We start from the raw sequence: 18,949 nt of genomic DNA, 5'->3' as shown, positions 1-18,949 counted from the left end.
TAATCGAATGTATCTATAAGACAGGGCCTATCTGTTGAAATGTATCGTCAAACGAACTCAATCTGCCAGGATTCCTAAACTGCTGGTAGCTTTAACAAGTGTCGATTCATATCGCCGTTGGCATACTGGATACAGATATTGTTTTTAATCCACAATAAATCACTGGATCCAGTGCATATAGAGAGCTGTGATCATTCAAGGCAGTGACGCGCAACGCTACATCACATACACCACAGTAACGGCATATTATATAAAATACAATAGAAATAAAGGCTTATTATCCAGCTAATAAACATGCGGATGATTTAAATGTGACCCTAAGTCACGCCAACGCAGTAACCGCAGCGTTTAGATTCATGGTATACAATACAATAAGCGCGTACCAGCGCACATTATATGTATACTAGGACTAATTAAACGTAACTATATTATATACATTTTTGGAGCAATTTTACATGAAACTTATGTACGCAATTTTATAAAAAGCAGTTGCAATGGAGCAATCGTCGCAAAGCAACCTTACCATTCATGAAGATGGTAATGGTATCGTCGAATCGCAAGAAATGGATCACAATCAATCACAAATAGCGGTAAACTTAAGTGATATTACTACCAATCACGAAACCACCGATATTGTGGACTGCATGATCGATACGGATGACGAAAGAGATGAAGTCGCAATGAAGGAACTTACCGCCATCGCGGGTAACAGCTACTACGAACCAAGTGCTTATAGTGTTTGGAAACCTGAAGAACAAGAATTAAGTGAAAATCAAGAAGAAACAAAGAAGCCAATCTTCGATCAAGCAGAACCAGATGGATCCATGGTACTACAAGCACAGTACTACCTGGAAAAAGCACAAGAATCTAAATTGGGAAAATATAGGACAATTCGTGAAGTAGATCGAGCTGAACGATTTGGAAATCCACTTGTCATAAAAACGAGAGGAATAGATGAAGCAGATACAATAAGTAATGATGAAGTACTATCTAAATTGTTCCCTATGAGAAAACCAAAGGATGCAGGAGCAGGTATAATCTCAGGTGTCAAAAACGTAGCCAAAGGTGTTATGCTGGGCGCTACAAGTTTAGTGTTATGCCCAGTAGTAGGCGGACATCAACATGGTGTTGGAGGGTTCTTCAAAGGCATGGCCGCGGGACTCCTGGGAGCTGTGGCTCTGCCAGTGGCTGGAATTGGGGTAGCAGGATATCAAATCACAAGAGGTATCATAAACACACCAAACGCCATATGCCAAAGATATAACGGTAAAAAGTGGAATAAACAACATGGAGAATGGAGAGATAATTGGTACTCACTCGACGATGAATTGAAAGAAGTCACAGAAGCAGTGCAAAGGCAAGCTGATGTAGTACGCACAAAAACAGAAGCTGCACAAAGCGCAAGGATAAACAATGGTGAAACGAGAAAAGTTGCAGATACAGAATTCTATGAAATATTAAATGTACAACCAACAGCAACACAAGCTGAAATTAAAAGGCAATACTACCAACTTGCGAAACAGTATCATCCAGATAAAACAGGTGATGCCACATCAGCAGAAAAATTCATGAAATTGGGAGAAGCATATCAAGTACTGGGAGATGTGAGCCGAAGGAAAATGTACGATGAACATGGAAAGGCAGCTTGTGAAGAAATGCCTATACTGGATAGCTCACTATTCTTCATGGTACTATTCGGGTCCGACAAACTAGAACCATACATAGGAAAATTGAGAATGGCATTGTACATGGAATTAGACCTCCAAAATAGAAATTACTCACCCACGGAAAAGGATTTCGAAGTAGCACAGTGGGAACGTGAAGTCAAACTCGCATTCAACCTCAAGGACCTAGTAAGACCATATGTATGCGGTGAATTAGAAAAGTGGTATGCAGATATACTCAGTAGCGCTAATGAACTCTGCGTCAACCCATTCGCAGTGGAACTCGTTTATACCATTGGATGGACATACGAAAACATAGCAAATAGATATATCTGGAAATGGAACACGTTTCTAGGATTAGGAGGAAATGTTGCAAAAGTACAGGAAAAATCGAAAATGATGAGAAAAGGATTGAAAACTATGACATCACTCTTAAAAACAGCAATTGCAGAACGTAGCGCAGAACGAGCGGCAGCAAGAACAGGAGAAAAACAATCAATGCTAAACGAAGAATATATGAAACAGACGTCCGAAAATACATTGGCAATAGTCATGGATGCAATGTTACACATATGCCTTATGGACGTACACTTGAGTGTAAAGAAAGCAGCAAAAAGACTCTTGGAAGATATGGCAGTAGATGAACAATGGCGCAGAAAACGAGCTGAAGGGCTAGGACTTATGGGAAGAGCATTTAAAATAGCTGCCGAAACAGCACGCAAAAGGCTCGCAGAAAACAACCAACCATTCGATATGTATAACATGTTCGTTAGAGCCGCACACGAACAGGAACAACAAAAAGGACAAAGCACGGTACACCACGTATACCGTAGCGATGATACCTTCTTCTAGAAACACAAATACATTTCTACAAATACCGCGAAAAAAACGCATTGCGAACTATGGAAATACTATAGGAAACGCCATATACAACTACTGTACATATCGTAGCAAAAAAAGCCACAATGAACTACAACGCAGTAATCATACATCATAGAACAATACATACGAAAAACTACTTTCAAACCAAATTGATTTCAAAGTTAGATCAAGTACCAAGTGAATTAGTACTGCAGAAGAATGATTTAAAAAACATTAAAACATACCTTGTGGAAACCGATAAGGTTAGCACGCTCCCTGAAACATTGACGGCACATGTTCAAGTCGTACTTGCGAATGAGACCGTGACGGTTGAAGCAGACGCGACTACAAAGCATTAGAATTACATTTAAAACGAAGTCCAACAAGAATATAAACAACCGTAACACCTACCACTCGCGACTACCTTGGCCAAAATTCTTGGGGTGGGTGTTGAAAAGGCTTCCCATCTTGTTACGCGATAAATACAGCACAAAACTGTTACACAAAGAATTGATGAAGTATTACAGGAGGTATAAAGTGTAGAGAAAGGCTCATAAAATGAAACCTGTTCTATGCCGCCCCATCTATACGCCGTAGGTGTATCAGAGAGATACAACATATCGTATTATAAATATACTATTAGTGTGTTAAATAACATTAGAACGCCGTTTTTAGTCAAAGCTCTGTAGAAATCCCGGATTCGCGATTCTTAAGCCGATTGAACTGATGCCATGAAGCAAATATAACAAAAGACATACCTTCTCTAAAACGTTACCAATGAATTGACCTGGTAAAATATAATCAAAAACAACTATAAACGTACCTTGAATGTTACCAGGAGGATGGAAGCGACATACTAGCACAACCTGACGACCGTCACAACAGGCAACGGCACATCCAACTTCCTGAATTAACATAACAAATGTAACTCAAATACATACCCTAGTAGAACGCCATACCATCTGAGTAAAGGATAACACATTCGGATTGCGATTAAGAGGGCCGCCTGGAATAGAATGAAAACCTTTATCCACTACATACCTTTCTCAAAGTCATAGTCAAGGTGACCCTCATACCAAAACTCGGCTGCAAGAGACTCACTAAAGTGCTCCAAATCGGCTGATAAATAATTGGTGCCGAGCTCCTCCCGGTAATATAACGGTAGTTGACAGTTTATACGCCGACTCAGCTATTAAATGTCATAAACATACACAAGTTCATACCTCAGATGCCATATTGCGAGCTGATGTGGCCAAATCGGCATTCCTAAACAGGCATATATGTTTAAAAACCTGTACCAACCATTTTAGTGATGGAGATGAGTGGAATTCCCTGCGATCATTAAGGGCAGCAAGCATGCGTCCCTCCTGAAAACAAATGATAATATAAACGAGCAAAACAGATACTACACAAACAGAAACCATTAAAATTAACTATATTTCACCAAGTTATCATGGAATCCACAGAGAAGGAAATAGACAATAAATAAACATACCTCAAAGTGGCATCTAGACTTGATTTGACGACTGTAAACCTCAGTATCATCATTCACTATACGCATAGCTAAAATAAACGAAAAAATAAATGACCAAAGCCATAGGAAAGCGCATAGGGATGTTGACGACATCCTCTACTGCGCTAAGCAATGTTGAAGGCGCTAAAACCAAGAAATTACCAAATTATACCTCATTCATAGTACCACTAAATTTTAAAATAATATCTCATCGTATACATGTGTATATACAGAAAACTACATAACGCAACGTCAATAGTAACACAATAAAATTATATACACACCCAAAAGCAGAATTACAATAATATTTACCTATATGTATCTCTAATACAACAGATATATGCCTCAGGAGTAAGTACAAATTATTTTTTGCATTAAAAGGCCTCTAGAGGACATATACACTTAATGGCGATATATAACAAAGCATATGATACTATCAATTTACAATTACGTTACGTGGAGGCACGCCATTTTTGCGCTCACTCCATGGGCTCCTGTATTGAAACCACGCGAGAAAAGTCTTCGCGATCAGGTAATAGAGGCGTTGAAAAACGAGTTGCAGTCTCATTCTCTAAACGCTTGGTACCAGTACCATATAAAAACAGTGATACCATAATACCAACGAAGCATACGACATCAATGAACTCAAAGTCAGTAGCACTGTCACCACTGATCGCAGGAAGTGAAAATGCAATCGAGCATAAAGGCACCTTTAATGTACCCAGTAAAAATACTAAAGTAACAGTACCCTCCATCATTATCACAATATAAGCCACACGGATTATCATGTTGCAAAGCAAATATATCAAAAATATCTGCAAAGAACCTTCACATGAATCACAACGGGGAAATCCAGTCTCGCTGCAACCGTCCACTATAGTATTGCGACCTAAGAATAAACAAGCAAGACCACTTTCAATATCATGAACTATGCTGCCGAATATACCCAAATCAGGTTGAGTATGGCGCTTGGACATAATGAAAGCGAAAACCGGTAGACCAAGCACAAATTGCAATGCCATAGCACTGAATTGATACTTCACCAAGTGAAATGAATCTGAAGTGTACTGACCACTTCGGAGGGCAGAAGCTATCGAATCAGGCAAACAAGCAATAATGTACAAAAGGTTTGAATATATGTCGTTACGCTCACTCACTGCAGGGATTGTAAGCTCCTTCAAACAAACAAAAGCAATGATAAAGAAGGAACTTAAATAGTGCAACTTGTGGTATTTACGACCCAGTATCACTTTACAAGCAATAATAGTCAAAGGTATTCCAACCTGACCCAACATAACCAATAATATACCACTGGTGTTCACGCTCCCAACTGCAGATAAAGCAGTAGCAACAATATCAAAAGCACCCATCAAAAATAACGGATGAGGGTCAAAAGGACGCGACATATACTCAGGAAAGAAGTGGCGACAAGCTACGTAAATGAAAGAGAATAATATTAAAAAGTATACCACCAGACTCTCCATGGTAACCATCACGTAGTTGCCAGTATGGTCCATTAGACGCTTGTAATACACCGTCGTCAAAATATCCATTACAACATAAACAAAACATGCGATAATCAAACGACGACGTAATACAAAATCAAATGTTCTGCTCCAAAATCCATTAGAAGAACAATGACCGAAGTCTAGAGGAGATGAGCTATCATCAGACGTCCCGTAAAACTCATCCGAAAAATCCAACTCACGTGGATGAACTCCACGCAAAGTATGAGCGTATTTAGATAAATCGACGCTCTCAGAGCGACTAAGCTGCAAACGTCCCTTCATGGCCTTCCACAGCAATCAGTGATACCACTTTTAAAAGTTAAAAACAACCCGTATATACAGAAGACCTTTTAATTTTGTGCTAACACACTGTACTAGCAATATACACATCTAAGGTGTAACAAAAAAATGTTAATTCTAAAAAGCAGACACTAATGAAAACGACATAACCGGCGACGAATCACCGATTTATGGTATACACCCGGACTACATAAATATGGCAAATGAGGCATTATAAACATAAGTAATGATATTATCAAAAACAAACGATACAACAAAATGCCATTTCAGTACTACTCCCCATGACTGGGCAAAATAGGACGCAAAAAGGGTACGTTAGTATAAGCCAGCATAAAACTAGAGATTAAACAAAGGATAATCAACATTGCATACGTACAACAATGGTACATGAACCCCCAAAGCAGAATCTATGAAGAATCAACAGTAATACAACCCTAATCGAGAATAACAAAAGTGCACCATGAGGTCGGGAGAGGCATCAATGTTAAGTAGTAATACATAAATGTAGATTTAACTGGCCTGAATGTCATTTGGCGATCTACTAATAACCATCCATGCAAAGCAATACTGATACATGTTCTATTATACTATGGCACACATCAGCCTAATAGTCAATATGCTTAACCGAGGGATCATATTCACTAATTAGCATAATGCAAAACATATTGTGGAGTTTCAATTGCAGAGCAATAGGAATGCAATGTGGTTTTGCCTGACCAGCCCGCTATTCCCGAAGTGTTGTGAGAATAAACCCAAAGAAGAAGAGCAGAGGTTAAACTCTCACGGTAGTAATTTAGTAATTAAATTACACCGGAATAACAAAATGAAGTAATAGATAGCTATTCCTAGATGCGCACCGGATTGCATTTAAGTACTACATCTACAAAGAATAGCTGCTAATTACATGGAATCATGATATATAAAAAGGAAGAAACATTCATTAACATGGAAACATACTAGGAAGAAAATTTCCAGCTCCATGTTCTATATAGATCCACAAGCTGTAGGTTGCTGCGCAGTCGGCTGTTGCGCCCTTGCAGCTGGCCATTATATCGCAAACAATCTATCTAAGCTACCACATCCGTCAGAATGTGGCTGTATCGGAGGTATTTATCGTCTAGTGGGATTGCATGACCACGATTCGCTAGATATCATACTAGAACTGCACGAAGCCGCCGGATACATCGAATCAGGAAAATACTATTTCGTTGTTGAAGCCGGCAGAACGTCATATCGCTCACTTGATATTATTTCAAAAGATGGAAAACTTCAAATTCACGTATGTTCTCCATGGAGGTTATATGTATGCACATTAGTTGTTTGTGTATCTGCAGTGGTATAGTGTTTGACCTATTGTACAATGTGATGTATTTATTTTGATATACCCCTGCAGGAAAAAATGAAAGTCCATGTAAGACAATGCGATGACTACATTACACTCATGCTTTATAAACGTCAACTTATGCGAGATGTTTTGTGTGCTGAACTCAAACTATCAGTAGTAAATGATCTCATGGCTGAACGGCTTGCGAAAAGGCGCTGGTTCTCCATGGTACATGATAGCAGGACATCAACAAAGATAATGGTAATCACAGTGGTCAGTCTCCAACATCTAGCACAGGTGTCAATATATCAAATAAGCGATGAAATGGCTTCACGCGATCTTTCACCACTTGCGCTACAGGCAATCATCGAGGCACAGCAAGACGGAACGATGATGGGTATGGCGTAACATAGTAATATCTGATATCGTATCATAGAAGAAGATATCATCGAGGAGCTTGAAAATATGGATGATTACGCGAAGTTGCGATTCTATTCAAAAGTCATTTCTGGTCCACTCAAAAAGATGAATACATTCGGGAGCAAATGGACGATGTTCTATTTCAAGCCGTTGGAAATATCGAATGGCAACTGGGAATGGTGTGCCTGGCATTCGAGAGAAGATTATGATGTAAGTTACGTTTATATACGTTGTTTAGTGCTGTGATGGGTTGACCGGGGTAACAAACATGCGTCGGTACCATGTGCTCCAATCGGTTATGCACCTATCTAGTTTTATTCGGGTGTTAAAGGTGTGGTTTTAAACATGCAATTCACGGGTATATAGCCCGCAATATCGTTTTGCATGGTGGTATTACGTGGCCTATCTGTACTAACGCTGTTACAGGCTGGACTAGAAGCCGTGGAGACATATCCGTTTCTATCGATAAGTGTGGTCGTAGCTGACCCTAGCAATACGAATTGCTTCTATATCAAGTACCATAACAACGGCGAGGATTTCGGCCTTTTGTTCAAAAGGGTGGATCGGGGGCGGGACGTCTGGTCTGATTCGCTCTATGAATTCATCCAACGGGTGCGGGACATTTATTTCAAGAATCCTAACAGGGAAAAGTTTAAAATATCTCACAAGCGTGTCAAGAGATCGAAGCACCTGGAGCTCTCTCAGGTCAGTGAGGAGATCACCGCCGAGAACCGGGAACTTAAGACCAAACTCGCCATGTTTAGATGCTTAAGAAGGCCCGTACACGGTTTGCGGGACGATAACGTGCGGCACGAGCATGTTAGCACAATATTGTGATACATGTGCATCACATGGTGAGGGGGTCCCAAGATTCACTCTTTATTTTCTTTGTTATTTAGTGACGAATAAAGAGACGCTAATATTAATCTGCTTTGTAGATTCTATATGCATATAGAATCGATTAATAAACATATCTCTGCCTCGCGAGACCAGTGCGCGACGTAACTGATACGTCTCAAGTGATCTCGATATAACAAGACGTTGTTAGATGCCCACGAACTTTCTAACATTACACTACCATTTGTACTACTAAAAGTGCAAAGATCAACGTAAAGTCTACCGCAGGTGTGCTTTTCTTTCAAGTAACCAGATCACACGAAGATTCCTGGTGGAATACTTCCGTGTGGCAGGCTTATAACGTAACAAAAGGCTCGAACGCAATTAAAGGCGAAATAAGAAGACGTTACATGAGCTTTGTGACCTTCCTACACAACTGTAGCTTGCGTTGCGTCTTAATAATTAGTGAAGTCAATTTCCACACCGGCGTTGCTTCACCACCCCTCAGTGAGTGTATATCTTCTCCCTAGTCCCTTTGTTATATAATAATAGTCACACTGTGTGTGTATTAGGTGGGAAATATGAGGTGTAGTCAATCTCGCGGCTCCAAGAGGGCCGGTAAAACCAGACCAATAATTCAAGACCCAGTACAAACGCCCGCCATCGAGGACAACCCAGTAAACCCAGCGCCAGTTAAAAGACGCAGAAACGAGAGTCAACGACCACCGCCAAATATGGCACTGCTACCAGATGTGCCAGAAGAAGATTATCATAGTTTAGTAAGAGGTGTCTATTACCACCATACCAAACTCGAATGGCGAGCAACCTGCAGGGACCCTTTTAACTGTTCAAAAAGATCCCAACGCACTTTTGGCGTACGCAAATATGGATTTTATGAAGCAAAGATGAGAGCAGAAGTTGCAGCGGATGAGTGGGATAAACATAGGCAACTGCTTAATATTCTTCATACAATTACACCTTCTAATAAAAAGAGGGTAATTGAAAACATTCCATATCTTCAATTTCATCCATATGGAAATTATCCGCAATACTATGACTATGTACCTCAAAGTGAAGCGGAATCTTCTACTTGCTCACACGCGGTTCCATTGTATTCCGCCATTGCAAATCAATTGATGCAGATGTGAGCTTACAATTCTCTTTCTACTACTTCTTTCTATCACTTCAGGAGAAAATGGAATGACTGCGTTTGGCCTAACAACTAAGGACACACACCGACAAAACAATGGTCCATACACGCTATCTATGTATACTGATAGCAAGTTGAAGAACTCAATGGTTCATACTCTTCTACATAGGTAATATTGTAACTGGGTAAAATCTTACCTATACCACGAAGAAGGAATCCATAGTTAAAATCAGGAGAAGACAATTTACCATTGAATGCTTATGGTTTGGCTTTTCTGCTGCGCATAAATGAAGTTTGACGCCTGCAAATCAAACAAAATATCTAAAACGCAATTGAAAAGCCGCAAATGCCATTAAATTACTAAAGCAACCGTCACAAGTGTACCTGGCCTGCGCAGCCTGTTTAATGGGTTACCGATGGGGAACTGACATTAAATGCCAGCGAACATCGGTTAAGAGCAGATGGTTATTTATGTATGTGCATATATGTATTTGTGTAAGGGATCAATTACTGTGTCACGTTGTTTATACGTAACACAAAGATTCTTCCCGTTTAGAACGCAAGAGCACTTTCGCCAATGCTTTACTCCAGGCAATCCGCATAATGACAGTCATCATATGACAATGCAGCACTGTAAAAACGAACACAAAAATTGTGCGTGACCCAACAACAAGGTGAAGATACGGTACCCAGCATACTCCTAGTCAAGGGCATAATATCAACACCTAACGTAAAACGTGGCAAATGATCATGCGATCAAAAAACAATGTTAAACTCTTTCTTGTGCAACCCACTTAGTTATATGCAGCCGTCTACGCTAGTCAGGCTTGCAAATTAAAACGTTGACTCGCATCTCTACGCCGTAACGAAATAACTCGGAAAATACAACTCCATTGTTGTCTGTAACCTTTAGGAATACTAAGATTCCATCAGAATCGACTGTTACAATGCATCCAGACATACCAACAATGCCTTTGATGCGCTTGGTGTGGAGCTTACCCGAACACACAGGAATACCAGGTACAACTGGATATAATACCACAGATCCAGAACGACATCCAACAGCAACGTAAGTGCCAAACCAACTGGCACACGTATGCTTTTGGCCACCCTCAGCCTTGTATAGCTGAGGCTTGACATCCTCAGACAATGAAAATATCAACAATTGCGATTCCAATAAAATATAATACGTCTTACCATCACCATGCCACTCCGCACCAATAATTGGCTCCTTCAAACGCGAATAAAAAACGCACATAAATGTTTTTACGTCCCATAGACGCAATGTAAAATCTTCCGATACCGATAACGCCAATTCACCATTAGGGTGAATACTTATAGAAGTAACAGGAGCTTTGTGGCCCTTTAACTGCTTTAAATGGCCGAGATGTCGTGATGAGTAAACGTCCAATGCCCCGTGCTCATTGGCAACCAAAATCAACCCATTAGAGATGGAACCCACGGCACCTATAGCTGTGATGCAACCATCAGAAAGCATAAGGTCACCATGCTTCTTGCGGTGACGCAATCCATATATCTGGACTGTCTCATCAGAACCTCCGCAACACAAGAAATCAGAGCCCAATGCTAAGCAGCGAATAGAACCCTGTATATTATGTAATCAAAAGGCATAAATAATACACAGTTCCATATAATAATGCACATTGCAGAGTGCATACAATATAGCGTAATCAAAATCGTACAAACAACAGAAACACCAAGCATATTGCCATACTAGCCCCTAAAGGCTTAACAAAACATGATGCAGATGATATAAAATAAATGTGGAGATCTTATATAAATAAGGCGCAAGAAAAAAATGTATATACCAATTTCCGGATTTAAAATCGTTAGTCTACCATATACACAATGTTCATGTTTTAGGCATATTTGAATTCTTAAGCTTACCTGAGAACAAAGAAATCGGAAGGCCAGAGTTACTTGTTCAGAATGAATGGATGAGGAATCAAATCCCAATGCTTCGTCAATTTGAGGGACATCGAGGCCTACTAAACCACCTTCATAACCGCCAGCAATAAGCAACATTGTAAAATTTGATCAGTTGTCTTCGGATCTAGAAGGAAGTAGGGAGTATGCCTTAATGAACCCCTACAGACCAATCTATCATCATTGGTCACAACGTATAGAATACTAGAGTAGACACATCACAATACAATTAAATGATATATTATTGGAGCAGCAATTCCAATGTCTTTTCAAAGAAAAAAGGTGATATGCCAACCGACAGTGCGCTCCGCCGTGTACACATCAAGGGCCCAAAACACCTAACACACTGAAGTGTGTAAACAACATAATCCATAACTTTTGGACGCTGGAAAGTACATATAACACTGGATCTAATTAAAGGCGAAAACAGAGGAAGTACTATCGGCTCGCTTGTGTTCCGGACAAAGAAATACAGAAGCATTGATGTGTACCAGAAAAACAAACTATCCAAACAAGTGTGTAACGTTAAAAGAGAGACATAAGGACTTATTAAAGGATAAATTTAGATTGAGTAATCTAGATCCACTGCTGGAAACCAATGTGTTACTTTGATTATGATCAAGTGAAACTTAAACATGTATAATAGAACGCAGCAACTGCGAAACCTCGCTGAAGGTATTAAACAGTCGAACGAATATACAAGAGACTGTATCGTAATTATACAAGATGATGGGATGCCGCCGTCTCCGATGGTAGGTCACAACAATAAATGTACGTAAATATATTGCACAGGGCGGAGACGATGAGGAGGGATTCGATCCCGATTTTAAAGAGTATATGGCAAATGTGCAAGATGCACGTAAACTAATCGCCTCAATAGACGATGGCGCTAAAGCAATATGTGCCTTAATGGAACTGAGCGCCACGGCGGTTACAAGTGAACAGAGCGCAGGAGTTAGCTCGAAGCTCAACGATCTAATCGCACAGATCAATGATTCGTGTTCAAAAACGAAGAGTTTGACTACGAAACTACAGAATGGAAAGGATAAAGGGACACCTACAGAAAAACGAATGAGAAATAATGCATACAATGTATGTATTAAACATTTCCAAAACTCGGTGAAAAGATACCAAGATGCACAAATCGTATTCAAAAAGGCGATTAAAGAACGAACAGCAAGACAAATTCAACTTATATATCCGGAAGCAGACCCATCGGAACTAGAAAAGGTTATGGCACCGGGAAACGCCCACATGGTCCTCGAAAGCGCAGCACGCTCTTCTATAGTAGGTAACACTAACCTCGTAGATGCCGTACAAAACATACAATCAAAGTATAATGATGTGTTGGCATTGGAAGATAGTGTAGAAGAATTACATCAAATGATGGTGGAACTTGCCGGTGTTGTGAGCTATCAAGGAGATCTTATTGATCAAGTGGAATACAACACTATGAAAGCTGTCGAATATACAGAAAAGGCGAACGTTGAATTGGTAAAAGCAAGAACCATACGATTGCGCAACAGTAAACTTATCATGTACGTTACTATCGGACTTACAGGAGTTGGTGTCATAATTGCGGTGCCAATTATACTCAAATTCACTTGACCGCATGGTTTCAGTAAATCAAACATCGCCATTTTAATATTTGAATTTTTAAAACACTAATAAAGCGTTATCGACGCGCGGTAGACGTCATCATCGCCGTATTATGGTAACTTAATCTAAAGCGAAGAAACGATGATACTCCAGCGTTAATCATGATTACCAATACACCTTAACGTGTCGTGAAATATTTACTTATAATCAAAAGCAAGAAACAACATCACATCTCCATTTATCACAATGTTAGGCCACGTCCAATCGAAGGAAACGAAACTGTGGGAATCTAACACACACCATTGTACCACTCATTAAAAATGAGTGTTGATAACATTTTAAGCCTAGAGGCTATACATAGGGCGCTAGAAGGATCTCTAGCGCAGGAACAGTTACTCAGAAAGCAAAGCGAAGAGTACCTATTTAAGGTAAGCCTTGATTATATGCTACTGTAAAACTAAATATTGCACTATATATTCTTATGTGTTAATCTTTATCATCTACATGTATAGATTACAACTCTTAAAGGAGCTATACCGCTTCTACTACAAATCATAACCTCCAACCATGTAGACGCCACCGTTAAATTAGCGGGAGCAATTAAACTCAAAAATTTAGTATTGTCACAATGGAGAGAGGAAACATCTATCTGTCCGGAAGACAGGACGGCACTGTGGAACAGTATATACGATGCGATCATATCGGCAGGTGCAAATAATGACGCTGTAAGGCGACAGTGCTTCGAAATCCTTCGACACATAGTCTACAATGCCGAAGAACGTAACATCACATCACTTGTATATAGGCTAAACGCAGATATAGAGCAGAGGAGAAATGGAGATATCCTAATTTGCGCCCTCAGGATTCTACGCAAACTAATGTATCGCTACGAGTATCACACATCGAATCTTACAGATGAAGTAAATGACTTAATAGACCGCTTTTTTGGAAAACTTTTAAACGTAGCGCAAGATGCATCGAAGGCAGGGTTAGATTCACCAGAAGCTGCAACCTGCATACACATGGTTCTGAAAATCTACTATTCAATGGGATTACTCACATCACCTACTACGAATACAGTTGAGAGCACTTTACAATCATGGATGGCTCTGGTAGAATTCGTTTTGGATAATCCACTGTCATGGAACGCCTTGTTCGCTCCTGGAACTAGACCTATGCTACCGTACGCTGAACTACCAGACGAAGATGAAACTCGTTTAAGAGAACTTCCAAGGTTCAAGTGTTTGAAATGGGCACTTCACATACTTACAAAATATATGTCTAGGCAAATACCAAGGAAGGAAAATAAAAATGAGGGAAAGAAGCACTTTTCACGATTCATAAAAGATAACTACGCAGAAGCTTTTACCAAAAAACTTTTGTTTGTTATGCAATCTGAATCTACAGGAGCAGCGGTACTCACCAACCATGCACATCATAAGATATGGACTTATCTGAAGTACGCAGTCAGCTTCCCTACAATATATAATTCAGCCATTAAACCATGCGCACCTGTAATCGTGCAAATGTTGTTCCAGACGTTTGCGTGCAATTGCAATGATGAAAAGGAATACACAGAAGATCCCGAGTCCTATATACAAAGCTGCGCAGATGTAAGCTTCCAATTATTATCACCCAGAGGCACTGCTGCGGACTTTATCAAAGATGCGTGTAAACTTCGTAGAGAAGATTTTGTTCCAATCGTTATAGCTGCGGCAAGAGATGTATTTAGCAATGGTAAATCACCGGTATCCGTTATTTACGGAGTCATGTGTCTAATAGGACACGCGGCTAGCAGCGTACTGCAAAACACAAAACGACTGAGCAGTAAGAGCGCTGCCAAACCAGTGAGTATACCTCAAGAGCAATTGTTGGACGGAGAAGCGTTCTTATCAACATATGTACTGCAGTTGTTAGGATCACCAGACAAATGGCTTCGAATGCGCGGAGCATGGCTTTGTGGACGCGTTGTGATGACGACTGTTGTGTGGAGGGATTCACAAAATTTGCTCAAAATATATTCCAAGTTGGTACAAATGCTTGATGATGGAGAAGTTATTGTGTCTGTCATGGCTACTAGTGCAGTGCTTGCATTCTTCCATAACAATGACGCTACTCTGCAAAAGACTATTATCGAATTCCTACCACACTTGCTACAAAGCCTTTTCAAACTCATGGAAAGAATTGAGTTAGAAACAGTGGTGTCTACATTAGATGAAATCGTGGATAAGTATTCCGTGGCAATTTTGCCATTCGGTGCCCAAATCACTGAAAACGTCTGCAACGCTCTGTGGAACAGCATCAGCTGTGGAGGCAATTTGAGTGGAGAAGTGGAAGATATGTCAAGCGATGAACAGATTTTAGCTAGGTGGTCAATGGTTCAAACGCTGACCTCGATAGTCAAACTGGCCGCAGATGCAGATGCAAAAGACATGACGCCAAATGACTGTGACATGTTTGCTAAAATTACAAGACGTAGCGCAGAATTACTGGTTTCTCTGTATGAAAACCTAGATATAGACCGTATAATGGATTATTTAGATGATCTTGCTCTGATTCTTGGTTATCTGGCAAAAATTGCGAAAAAGATAGTGCTCTTCCTTGGTGAAGAGAAAGCAGCTGCACTTGGAGTCCGATTCGATGCGCTCTGGAAGATTTTGGGGCTATGTATGAAAGCTATCGGAGGTTATCACGATTTAGATGTCACAGACGATAACGAAATTCCGGCTATCATGGCTGAATTGAGCGTTTTGCGGGACCCTTTAAGGAGTTTACTTGCCCACGCTCCAGGCGGATTTACATTTGATATAGCCGTTCAAATTACTACCCTCTGCCAACGAGGTGCCATGTCCGATGATAAGGAACATGCAGAACGACTCATGGCAGACATGTTTGAAGTAACTCTTAAGAGTCGTGTCTGTGACTGTATACTATCTACAGCTGCTAGGGAATTGACACAAAATGTTATGCAAGAGTACGACGCTATAAAGAATACACCCATGTACTACAAGTCAAGAATTCGATACGTCGCTATAATATTGCTATACAGCTGTGGAGAAGCCAAGCCACTAAGCAGCATAGAGAGACGTGATGAACTAATACAGATTGTACTACGTGCCGTGGTTGGAGAAAACTCCAAATATATGAAAAAACTATATATCATGTGCCTAAGCGCCCTTGTACAAGTAGGAGTCACATATTGCGCTGGGGAATACTTGCCACAAATTATCGAAGGCATTTCCCTTGAAGGTGGAGATGATTCCAACGGTGATATGGAATCCAACATAGATGACGAGGATTTTGAAACTGATAGTGTAGACTATGACTGTATCTCCGAATACAGTGATGACGATGAAGACGATGACTATTATGATGATGAGGACTACGATGAAGAAGATCTAGATGACGGTTGTTCACCACTGGACGATGACACTGTCATTCAAATGAAACGTATAGCTACGGAAGGTAGAAGTATGTCCTAAACTATCATTAAAACATTTTAACTACTATCGAACATAAATAGAGTGTTTAATAGCTATGTAATAGGTGAAACACGGTGCTGAGGAGGCCATTATATTATGCCAACCTGAGCGCACGGTTAAACGCGGCTACATCTATACAGTGTATGTGTATAAATAGGCATCTTAAATAACGTTATTAAAGGCAAAGTAGACATGAACGTAAAGTGATCCATGTGGGGCTCGAACCCACAACCTTTGGCTCATAAGACCAATGCTCTAACCATTGAGCTAATGGATCTCGAGGTCGAAGCTAATTGTAGCTTTGACCCTTCATGTATGGAAGACAAGTAATGAAAAGATCACCAACATCTAACTGCAATTAATGATACGATTAACTAATTTATAATATTGAAATTGTGTTAGCTTTCTTGAATAGCAGCTTCCTTTCTACCTTGAACCTGCTCTTCACGTTTTGATTGCAAATTACGGAACGTATATTTGCAACGGTTAATTTGTTGCAAAAAGTAGTCCACAAACAGCTTCTGGCTCCTCTTGCTCTTGATGTATAAGATGTTTTGATCAATATACAAATCAATGTCACCCTCCGCTGTACCAGGGATGACGTCGCCACCGCTGGATGAATTTGCAAATTGCCTCGTCTGGTGCTTCACACTTAAAACATATGAACGAACTAGCTCGCGGTCTTCACCAAGCTTCATAAGTGCAGCCAACTTTTCGAGGCTTATGTTATGATATAGTTTTGCGAAAGAGTAAATCTCGTCAACACGACGTTGATTACCAATTTCCTTCAAAAACAAATTCAACTGACGCTGCACTGGCTCATTAAGGGAGCCACCAGTAATGTCCGACTCCTCATCAGTAGTAGATCCGCTACCACTAGCAGCATCAATGAATTTGGGACAACTTTTCAGAAAGGCGTCACGAAAAGCCTCCTCGTTCTCTCCTTGCAACCTACATGACATGACACAGTAAACACGCAAACATACTGGTAGAAACGATTCGCGTATTGTTCCTTTATAGTCTGTAATATTGTTTCATCAAGGCGAATCTTCGTAGTCGTGTGACATAAAATAAGCATGAGATACATTTTTTCAGCCAGCTTAGCCATGGAACCCTGCTGATAGCTCTGGCTAGCCAAATATGTACGTTGCTTAGTTAAAAATATAAGAATCTGCGATAGTACCTTAATGCAGTCGCTGTATCGCCTGTGAAGTTGTGAAAAGTAATCGTCAGCTTCACTAACCTTAACATCATATATGCAAAACCTAAGTGATAAAACAGCGAAACATAATATGAAGGCACTTTCCAGTACAGGAATTTGCTTGAAATTTCGATACTAGTAGCAGTACGTACAGAAGTGTGGTAATCGCCCAAAAGGACATGAAGACGAACAAGCGATATAGAAGCGAAGTAGCCCAGCTGGAAACTCAAACCTGCAGCTTCAAGACCATCCTAATGCATCGTTAATGGTGCATACTAATGTGTAATATTTTATGGAATCATAATATCACATTTAAAATAAATCTAACAGATAATACGATGCAAATATCGCAACACATAAGGTGAATGTTAACATTATGATACAACAAACATCGTTTATAATACGATCATATATAACAATGCTAAACGTACCCTCTGTGATGGATGGGACATATTCTGAAAGACAGTATTATTGGCAAGGCGTTGTAACATCTCCAGGGCAGTAGGGACCTTCCAAATAGAATGAATCTTAGCATCACTCACAAGAGCTTTGGAATCGCTACGGCTAATGCGGCTGCGCCATCTACAACACTCCTGCAGTTGGTAGACGAATTCATCTAAGATATCCCACACCCAAGAAGCAGGAATTACCAAACTGTTAAGTGTGTCCGAACCCTCACCCTTCTCGAGTTCATCGATAAAGTAGGCCAACAACTTAGAATACTTTTCCCATGAATCTAAGCGATCTTCAAATGTTACGTCACCTAAATAAAAGACGTGACGGTAGTATATCTCAGAATATAGAGCCATGATCAAACTGTGTAACCTGCCACTTTGACTGTAAAATCCAGCCACTGCTGCGATTGAAGGCCATCTGGTTGTTTTAAAATGATTCTCTGTTATGGTAATTAACTCCTGTTCATATAATGCTTTGACAACCTCAGCATTGCGATGATGAAGCCCATCACAAAAACGTAGAAGGAAATCTACAACCTCGGTTTCACGAGGGATAAGACCTCCAAAACCACGTTGAGGGCTATCACTACCATTTATTTGACGGGTAAACTCTTCCGACGACATCGTTCAAGGTTATGGAATGTTAATATAACAACGAACATACCGAGACGGTGGGGCCAAGAAGGAT

General features: G+C 40.2%; 11 protein-coding genes across 11 annotated transcripts; 5 read left to right on the top strand and 6 right to left on the bottom strand.

Annotated features, from left to right (window-relative positions):
• Positions 1-370: 370 nt before the first annotated feature.
• Positions 371-2,610, top strand: BBOV_III003820 (DnaJ-containing family protein X-domain). Its single transcript, XM_001611463.2, has one exon. It carries the CDS (start codon positions 495-497, stop codon positions 2,514-2,516), a length of 2,022 nt encoding a protein of 673 aa, XP_001611513.1. The 5' UTR covers positions 371-494; the 3' UTR covers positions 2,517-2,610.
• A 67-nt stretch (positions 2,611-2,677) lies between these two features.
• Positions 2,678-3,051, bottom strand: BBOV_III003810 (putative 40S ribosomal protein S29-B). The gene is made up of 3 exons (XM_001611462.2): positions 2,937-3,051; positions 2,771-2,870; positions 2,678-2,734 (listed from the first exon to the last, which is right to left on the bottom strand). The coding sequence occupies exons 1-3, from the start codon at positions 2,990-2,992 to the stop codon at positions 2,729-2,731; spliced, it is 162 nt and encodes a 53-aa protein (XP_001611512.1). The 5' UTR covers positions 2,993-3,051; the 3' UTR covers positions 2,678-2,728.
• Positions 3,052-3,159: 108 nt separating this feature from the next.
• On the bottom strand, positions 3,160-4,240 carry BBOV_III003800 (Cysteine-rich secretory family protein). Its single transcript, XM_001611461.2, has 8 exons — positions 4,021-4,240; positions 3,828-3,892; positions 3,749-3,791; positions 3,567-3,714; positions 3,467-3,531; positions 3,349-3,430; positions 3,284-3,312; positions 3,160-3,248 (listed from the first exon to the last, which is right to left on the bottom strand). The coding sequence occupies exons 1-8, from the start codon at positions 4,150-4,152 to the stop codon at positions 3,201-3,203; spliced, it is 612 nt and encodes a 203-aa protein (XP_001611511.2). The 5' UTR covers positions 4,153-4,240; the 3' UTR covers positions 3,160-3,200.
• A 262-nt stretch (positions 4,241-4,502) lies between these two features.
• BBOV_III003790 (chloroquine resistance transporter family protein) lies at positions 4,503-6,065 on the bottom strand. Its single transcript, XM_001611460.2, has one exon. The coding sequence runs from the start codon at positions 5,826-5,828 to the stop codon at positions 4,518-4,520; it is 1,311 nt and encodes a 436-aa protein (XP_001611510.1). The 5' UTR covers positions 5,829-6,065; the 3' UTR covers positions 4,503-4,517.
• A 686-nt stretch (positions 6,066-6,751) lies between these two features.
• Positions 6,752-8,539, top strand: BBOV_III003780 (uncharacterized protein). The gene is made up of 5 exons (XM_001611459.2): positions 6,752-7,125; positions 7,240-7,431; positions 7,468-7,567; positions 7,607-7,800; positions 8,017-8,539. Exons 1-5 carry the CDS (start codon positions 6,826-6,828, stop codon positions 8,425-8,427), a joined length of 1,197 nt encoding a protein of 398 aa, XP_001611509.1. The 5' UTR covers positions 6,752-6,825; the 3' UTR covers positions 8,428-8,539.
• A 93-nt stretch (positions 8,540-8,632) lies between these two features.
• Positions 8,633-9,597, top strand: BBOV_III003770 (AP2 domain family protein). The gene has a single exon (XM_001611458.2). The coding sequence runs from the start codon at positions 9,009-9,011 to the stop codon at positions 9,573-9,575; it is 567 nt and encodes a 188-aa protein (XP_001611508.1). The 5' UTR covers positions 8,633-9,008; the 3' UTR covers positions 9,576-9,597.
• BBOV_III003765 (uncharacterized protein) lies at positions 9,032-9,944 on the bottom strand. The gene is made up of 2 exons (XM_051767829.1): positions 9,775-9,944; positions 9,032-9,738 (listed from the first exon to the last, which is right to left on the bottom strand). The coding sequence occupies exon 2, from the start codon at positions 9,453-9,455 to the stop codon at positions 9,276-9,278; it is 180 nt and encodes a 59-aa protein (XP_051623759.1). The 5' UTR covers positions 9,456-9,738; positions 9,775-9,944; the 3' UTR covers positions 9,032-9,275.
• Positions 9,945-9,959: 15 nt separating this feature from the next.
• BBOV_III003760 (WD domain G-beta repeat family protein) lies at positions 9,960-11,781 on the bottom strand. The gene is made up of 2 exons (XM_001611457.2): positions 11,486-11,781; positions 9,960-11,183 (listed from the first exon to the last, which is right to left on the bottom strand). Exons 1-2 carry the CDS (start codon positions 11,621-11,623, stop codon positions 10,395-10,397), a joined length of 927 nt encoding a protein of 308 aa, XP_001611507.1. The 5' UTR covers positions 11,624-11,781; the 3' UTR covers positions 9,960-10,394.
• A 104-nt stretch (positions 11,782-11,885) lies between these two features.
• BBOV_III003750 (SNARE domain containing protein) lies at positions 11,886-13,164 on the top strand. Its single transcript, XM_001611456.2, has 2 exons — positions 11,886-12,276; positions 12,317-13,164. Exons 1-2 carry the CDS (start codon positions 12,160-12,162, stop codon positions 13,130-13,132), a joined length of 933 nt encoding a protein of 310 aa, XP_001611506.2. The 5' UTR covers positions 11,886-12,159; the 3' UTR covers positions 13,133-13,164.
• Positions 13,165-13,413: 249 nt separating this feature from the next.
• BBOV_III003740 (Importin-beta N-terminal domain family protein) lies at positions 13,414-16,635 on the top strand. The gene is made up of 2 exons (XM_001611455.2): positions 13,414-13,551; positions 13,636-16,635. Exons 1-2 carry the CDS (start codon positions 13,444-13,446, stop codon positions 16,603-16,605), a joined length of 3,078 nt encoding a protein of 1,025 aa, XP_001611505.1. The 5' UTR covers positions 13,414-13,443; the 3' UTR covers positions 16,606-16,635.
• A 353-nt stretch (positions 16,636-16,988) lies between these two features.
• On the bottom strand, positions 16,989-18,893 carry BBOV_III003720 (uncharacterized protein). Its single transcript, XM_001611454.2, has 4 exons — positions 18,238-18,893; positions 17,849-18,057; positions 17,592-17,810; positions 16,989-17,556 (listed from the first exon to the last, which is right to left on the bottom strand). The coding sequence occupies exons 1-4, from the start codon at positions 18,883-18,885 to the stop codon at positions 17,004-17,006; spliced, it is 1,629 nt and encodes a 542-aa protein (XP_001611504.1). The 5' UTR covers positions 18,886-18,893; the 3' UTR covers positions 16,989-17,003.
• Positions 18,894-18,949: the final 56 nt, after the last annotated feature.

This window comes from Babesia bovis, chromosome 3, assembly GCF_000165395.2.
Source record: "Babesia bovis T2Bo chromosome 3, whole genome shotgun sequence".
Classification (NCBI taxonomy): Eukaryota; Apicomplexa; class Aconoidasida; order Piroplasmida; family Babesiidae; genus Babesia; species Babesia bovis.
This window is presented reverse-complemented; position numbering and strand designations above follow the sequence as displayed.